General features: G+C 43.8%; 1 protein-coding gene across 4 annotated transcripts in view; it reads right to left on the reverse strand.

The window, feature by feature from the left end:
* LOC135104718 (adenosylhomocysteinase-like 1) overlaps positions 1 to 7,500 on the reverse strand; it is a 146,338-nt gene that overhangs the window by 49,483 nt on the left and 89,355 nt on the right. For 2 of the 4 annotated variants that reach the window (XM_064012240.1, XM_064012239.1), the window contains exon 2: positions 3,154 to 3,767. The exons of the other annotated variants lie outside the window; for them this stretch is intronic. In XM_064012240.1, coding sequence (XP_063868310.1) covers positions 3,154 to 3,216 — 63 coding nt within the window. In that variant the 5' untranslated portion in view covers positions 3,217 to 3,767. The remainder of the gene's footprint in view (positions 1 to 3,153; positions 3,768 to 7,500) is intronic. 4 annotated transcript variants of the gene reach the window in all.

Genomic DNA, 7,500 nt, shown 5'->3' on the forward strand with positions numbered 1-7,500 from the left:
GAGAGAGAGAGAGATGACAAAGCCCTCCAGCGACTTAAGCTGGTCAGAAGAGGCAAATAATGTGACAAAAGACGTACAAGCACACGTTCTTCAACATTCCTGCGACTTCTGGTCAGGAGAGGCTATTAACGTGACATAAGAGGTACAGAAACGCTCCTCTTACTTTACCGTGACTTGAGGTGGTCAGGAGAGTCAAATAAGATGACAAAGGAGGTACAAACAGTCTTTCTTCAGCCTTCCCGTGATATGAGCTTGCCAGGCGAGGAAAATCACGTGACATGAGGTACAGACAAACGTCCTTCAACATTTCTGTGACTGTTCATCATGAGATGCAAATAAAGTGACAAAGAAGGTACAAACACACGTCCTTCAAACTAAAAAAAAAAAAAAAAAAAAAAAAAAAAAAAAAAAAAAAAGCTTCTCAGGACAATTTCCTTGTATGACTTGAAAACCGAGAAATGACGAACTTATCAGAGGACTTGACAGCGGCGGTAAGCAGCGGAAGTATACAACACAGGGGAACAGACAGTGCGTGCGGCAGATTGAGTCACTGCCAACAGTGACTTTGTGTACTCGTGTGACCTGCCGTGCCCTGCCTTGCTCTGCTCCTTTCACGTTCCGAAGACTTAAATCCATGAAAAAAAAAAAAACGCAATAAGCGACCACTTAAGAACGATCACGTACAGTTTGTGGTAGTGGTACAACAGACGAACGTTAAATTCGATCTCACGTGCTTTCCCTTCTTTGCTGTGACTTCACTTGTCTTCAGGCATGAAACAGCGAGTGATCAAAGAGGTAGGAATATTCATGTACAAGCCATACACATACGAGTACACTTCCTATGACTCGCCTTCCTATGACTTAAACTCATTTCAGAGGTAAAATAACGAGTAATAAAGGTTGTAGGGAATAATCATGTACAATTAGTGGTGGTGACACACGGACATACACTTCCTTCTCTTATTTCTCCGCCTTCTTATAACTTGAACTCACTCACTAGATAGAATCATGAGCAATAAAGCTGGTACAAATAATCATGTACAAATATTGGTGGTGACACACGGACATACAATTCCTTCTTTTGTTCCTCCACTTTCCTATGACTTGAACTAATTTCCGTCAAGAGATCCGTATCAGAACACCCTTGGAACTTAACCTGGCCCTCACTCTAATCAAACTCACCTTGTACTTTCAATAAATGACTTACTCGTATCTATCTATTGATCTATTAATATACTTCTCTACATACCAATTTATTTACTTATCTGTATACCAAACCTATTAATTTTGCTGCTTTTGTTTATATTGAAGTCCCGAATCACTCTCCTCTTTATCCAAACCAGTCATTTATCTATACATCTAACCTATTAATTTTGCTGCTTTTATTGTAATTCAAGTCCTGCATGATTCTCCTGCTCATAAAACAGACACAAACATCAGTAAACGCATCCAGCAAATTGAAGGCTGTTCATGATACCGTATCAATACTAACCTTCCCTGCCATTCTACATATACAATCAACCACACACGTGTAATCAAACTGAATAACATAAGCGAGGTGCTGTTACTGTATGCGACTTTGGAATAACGAGACAATTACCACCCCTGCATCACGTGAGGGAGGGGCGGCGAGTGAGCGAGGCGGCGCAGCATGAATTAATCTCTTCACTGTTGTGTTGCTCTTCCTTTGTGCATACTGACTAATGGAAAAATTATTTGCTGGGACACACAAACAAAATAGGCCAATTGAAAATCATTTACATTTTCTTCAGTTTGATTTCATGTGTTAATAATCATGACACCTGAATACTGACTCCGTAAGTAAATTCACACGCATTCACTGGTCAACTTGCAATAACTTAATCTATACATAATGACACATTTCACAAGATTATTTGAAATTATTCCCTTAACATTTGTTATATCTTACTCTACACTCAGTGAAAGATTTCAGGAAATTATTTGACATAAATCTTTCACTAATGACAGCAAAATTAAATGTTAAGTGCTTGGAAAGTTACTCAGCTCGACTTCGACCTTTGACCAGAGTTACTCAGTGAAAGAAACAACAAAATATTACTTCAGATTCATCAGTGTTAGTGACCAGAGTTACTCAGTGAAAGAAACAACAAAATATTACTTCAGATTCATCAGTGTTAGTCAGGCAAGGAAAGAGACAAATCAATATTTCATCTTGCTTCTTTCTTTTGACTGATTCACACTGGGAAGAAAAGAAAGGAGATAACAAAGAAAGAGACAAGTTAATATTTCATCTTGCCTCTTTCTTCAGACTGAATCACACTAAAGAAAACGAGAGAGAGAGAGAGAGAGAGAGAGAGAGAGAGAGAGAGAGAGAGAGAGAGAGAGAGAGAGAGAGAGAGAGAGAGAGAGAGAGAGAGAGAGAGAGATTTTCGTTTCTTTCATTTTGCACACATAATCAAAAGGCAAAATCAAGCAGGTAACTTCACATGAACAGTCACGGCCGCAGATTGGATAAGACGACACATCCCCTGCCACTCAATAATGCGTTCCCTTCATCTTATCTCTTCTCATCTGCTAAAAATCTATCAACTGTGGTGTTTTGCAAGGACACTGTTAGGGGGTCAGGGGACATAAGATTGAGAGGTAAACAGGAAGAAAGAGCGCCATTTCTCTAATTTTGTCTTCCTTTCATCTTATCTTTTCTGATCTGCTCAGAATTTGTCATCTGTCATGTTTTGCAAGGACACAGTTAGCGGGCCACGGGATATGAGACTGCAGAGAAAACATTAAAACACAGTGGGAGAAAACGTGAAGTATTACTCTAGTACGGTTGACGTTTTCTCTTTGATCTGTTAAGAATCAATCAACTCTTAAGTTTTGTAAGATGACTCAGAGGATGTGGGAGCATAAAATTAAGAAAGATACATCAAACAATGGGAGCAAAAGAGCGTGTTACTCTAATTCCATCTTCCCTTTATATTTTTTCCTTTAATCTGTTAAGAACCTAACAAGGATACATAATTGAGGGAAAACATTAATTTAGACACAATGGGAGAAGGAGCAAAGCGTAACTCCTGTACATGTGACCGTGACTGTACAAGCAACTCAAAACCAAACAACTAAATCCTCTCAGCACCAAACAGATCAGCAAGTTTGGTGTGATGATGTTACCTTGAAGGAAGACACGCGGCCCATCTCCATGACGTCATCACCGTTCACCACCGCCGCCGCCATGACTCCGGGCAAGCAGAACGCCTTCACCTCGCCTCACGACAGACACGAGGGGGCGCGCGGCCTCCTCTACCTCCCCTGCAGCTTGTTTATACCTGGCGGCTGTGTGGCGCGGCCCTGCTGGCGGCCACCATGGGAGTCTGTCCGCGCTGCACGGCGATTGTACGGCTTGATCGTGCCTCTGTCTGTCCGTGCTCTCGTTTGTGTTGCAGGCACGTGGACAGACAGGTTGTTGTTCTTGTAGTTGGCAGTAGTGGTAGGCTCAACACACGCGCGCAACACTATTACTACACATACAGCAACACTAACAGATATATACTTTTGATTATTATTTGGCTTGTTTGTTTGTTTTCACCTCACACACAGGACGGAAAGTGTGAATGCTGGCTGCTCTCTTTCTTTCTCTCTGTCTCTGTTTCCTTTGCTTTGCTTCCCTCAATTTTCCTTCTCTCTCTCTCTCTCTCTCTCTCTCTCTCTCTCTCTCTCTCTCTCTCTCTCTCTCTCTCTCTCCCCTGTCAACACAACGGTCCCTGAAACGCGCGCCGCCTCGCCAGCTGCAACAAGAACGATGCTGATTGGTGACACAGAAACACGAAGCAAAGAAAACGAAACGAGGATTGCCGCCGTGTAAGTCACATCCTCACGTCACCAGAGGCAATGATACGCACGTTACGTTGACATAGGAAGAACAAGACGGACGTGACAAACAAAAATGGACAGAAGAAAAATATACGATGAAAATAAAGAAAAGACAGATTAAAATTTTGACAAGAACCAAAAGACAAGACAAATATGTAACGTAACAACAGTAAAAGGAGTTACGTCACGTCACTGTGTATAAGAAGCACTGTAACGTCGCAAATACTATAGTTCCGTCACATTTAATCAAACAAAGCTCACTGTATCGTCACAGATGTCCGTAACGTCAAATTAAGCTTTTGAGAACAAACGGTAACGTCACAATATCATCACATAACGGAGTATATATGGCACCTAACGTCACAAATCTATCACACAACGAAAATAAATGCCCTCTTACGTCACAATTCTCTCTACAAACCTACCTCGTGACGTCATCAGTCTTACACAACGAGTCCTACGGTAACAGTAGCGTGACAAACCCTAATTCACCGTAAAATTGAACCGTTATCTTTTTTCCCTCTCTCTCTCTCTCTCTCTCTCTCTCTCTCTCTCTCTCTCTCTCTCTCTCTCTCTCTCTCTCTCTCTCTCTCTAACCTTCTAAATCTATCGTACCCTCCCTCCCTCCCTCCCATCCTTCCCATCCTTCCTTCCCTCCCCCTTCCTCTTTCGGTCAAATAATTTCCTTTCCTCCAGTTTTCCACCCTACCTCTCTCTCTCTCTCTCTCTCTCTCTCTCTCTCTCTCTCTCTCTCTCTCTCTCTCTCTCTCTCTCTCTCATATTGGAGAACTGGAGAAAGTGGATAATAAATTGAGAATACAATTGTGTTAAGAAAAAGAAAGCAAGAAAAGAGAAAGAGAAGAGGGAAGAAAGGAATGAAAGAGAAAAAGGAAGAAAGGGGAGGAAAGAAGGAAGAGAGGAAGGAGAAAACAAGAAAAAAATAAATGGGATAAGGAAGAAACTGTAGAAGACTATGGAAGAGGAGGAGGAGGAGGAGGAAGAGGAGGAGGAGGAGGAGGAGGTAGCGGAGGACAGGAAAAATGGTGGAACATGGGAGAGAAGAGATACGAGGGTTGAATGAGACAGAGAGAGAGAGAGAGAGAGAGAGAGAGAGAGAGAGAGAGAGAGAGAGAGAGAGAGAGAGAGAGAGAGAGAGAGAGAGAGAGATAAGAAATGAGAGGGAGGGAGGGAGGAAAGGACAAAAAGGGAAGGAGACAGGTAGAAACAAGACTGGGAGGGAGGGAGGTAGAGAGAGGGAGGCAGAGGGGGATAGGGAAGGAGGAAGAGAGAGGGAGGCAGAGGGAGATAGGGAGATGTGTACAGGGAGAGGGAAGTGGCTGATAACAGATAGCCTCCCACCACCACCACCACCACCACCACCACCACCACCACCACCACCTCTTCCTCCTCCTCCTTATCCTCCTCCACCTCCTCCTCCAACTCTTTTCCCTCTCTTCCCCCTAAAAATAAAAAGAAAGAGGAACCTTCCATTAACTGATAAGAACACATGCTGCTCTCAATATTGCACACACACACACACACACACACACACACACACACACACACACACACACACACACACACATAAACATACAAGACAACTCATATATTTGCAAGAACATTCTCTCTCTCTCTCTCTCTCTCTCTCTCTCTCTCTCTCTCTCTCTCTCTCTCTCTCTCTCTCTCTCTACAAATCTTTCTCTGTACCTCTTATCTTCCCTCCCCCTATCCTTCCCCTCCCCTTCCTTCCTCCTCCTCCTTCTCTTCTTCTTCCTCCACTTCACCTATCTTCTCTCTTACAACTGATGTGAAAGAGAGATAACACACGTATTCATTTGAGGAATCTTTAATTTCTCTCTCTCTCTCTCTCTCTCTCTCTCTCTCTCTCTCTCTCTCTCTCTCTCTCTCTCTCCTTGGAACAACCCGATATGAGAAAGAGAGAGAGAGAGAGAGAGAGAGAGAGAGAGAGAGAGAGAGAGAGAGAGAGAGAGAGAGAGAGAGAGAGAGAGAGAGAGAAATAGGCCAAGAGAGGATTATTTCTGGTCAAATACACACAACCTAGTTTCCGAACATCACACACACACACACACACACACACACACACACACACACACACACATGTACACATCTCTTTTCGCAGCTGACTATTAAGTATGGACATGAATTGCGCCTTGCGATGCACATATACGTACATACATACATACAAACGAACATACATACGTACATAGACACATACATAAATGCATACAAAAGTAGACATATATTCATGAATGGACTGGTGATTAGGACGTGTTGTGAATCATAGGAGGAGGAGGAGGAGGAGGAAGAGGAGGAGGAGGAGGAGGAGGAGGAGGAGGAGGAGGAGGAGGAGGAGGAGGAGGAGAAGATGAAGATAGACAACATAAATGAAAAGTAAGAAAAGAATACAAAGACCAAGGAGGAGGAAGAGGAGCAGGAGGAGGAGGAGGAGGAGGAGGAGGAGGAGGAGGAGGAGGAGGAGGAGAGAGGAGAACAGGTTGCATGGTAAGACTTAAAAAAAATTGAAAATCAACCCACAAAATTGAGAGGCGGAGAGAGAGAGAGAGAGAGAGAGAGAGAGAGAGAGAGAGAGAGAGAGAGAGAGAGAGAGTATTTATGTTCCCTGTAGTAACCTATTAAAATCACTTTCTTGAGAAGAGGAGGAGGAGGAGGAGGAGGAGGAGGAGGAGGAGGAGGAGGAGGAGGAGGAGGAGAATGGGAAGAAAAGAGAGGAGGGAGAGGTGGAGGGGGAGAAGAAGAGGAAAGGAAGAGGAAGAGGGAGGAATGGGGGAGAAAGGGAGGAGCGAAGGAAGTTATCTGGAACGCTCTCTCTCTCTCTCTCTCTCTCTCTCTCTCTCTCTCTCTCTCTCTCTCTCTCTCTCTCTCTCTCTTAAACGTACGTAATGCCACATCATCCTTAATTATTCGTTCATCTCTCTCTCTCTCTCTCTCTCTCTCTCTCTCTCTCTCTCTCTCTCTCTCTCTCTCTCAGCTGTGGTGTTAAACAAGATGACTTTACTCAAATTCCAGTTGAGCTAGGCAGCACGCACACACACACACACACACACACACACACACACACACACACACACACACACACACACACACACACACACACACACACACACACACGTATAAAGTAAAAAGTTCTGTAGGTTTATGTATGTATGTGTGTCTTTATGCTTCACTGTCACTCTGATCATGACGCCATCACCATCACCATCACACATCACCACTCCGCCCTCACTATCAGCACACCATCCACTTACGTCATCACCATCACTAATAGCATCACCATATAGTGTACTTCTACCTTCACCACAGTCTCACTATACTATCACGACCATCACCACCACTATCAACGATACTGCTACTATCACCACACAGTCACCGCAAATCATCACCACCACGCCTCTATACCTGCATCACCACTGCTCAGCACACCTCACCACTACAGAATAACCGGAGAGAGAGAGAGAGAGAGAGAGAGAGAGAGAGAGAGAGAGAGAGAGAGAGAGAGAGAGAGAGAGAGAGAGAGAGAGAGAATATTTACCCTCAATCTTCACCTACTCACCCAACACAGCCCGCCCCACCCTCTCCCACTTCCCCCTAAAAAAAGGGGGGCGGCGC

Source organism: Scylla paramamosain, chromosome 11, assembly GCF_035594125.1.
Source record: "Scylla paramamosain isolate STU-SP2022 chromosome 11, ASM3559412v1, whole genome shotgun sequence".
In the NCBI taxonomy this organism is placed as follows: domain Eukaryota; kingdom Metazoa; phylum Arthropoda; class Malacostraca; order Decapoda; family Portunidae; genus Scylla; species Scylla paramamosain.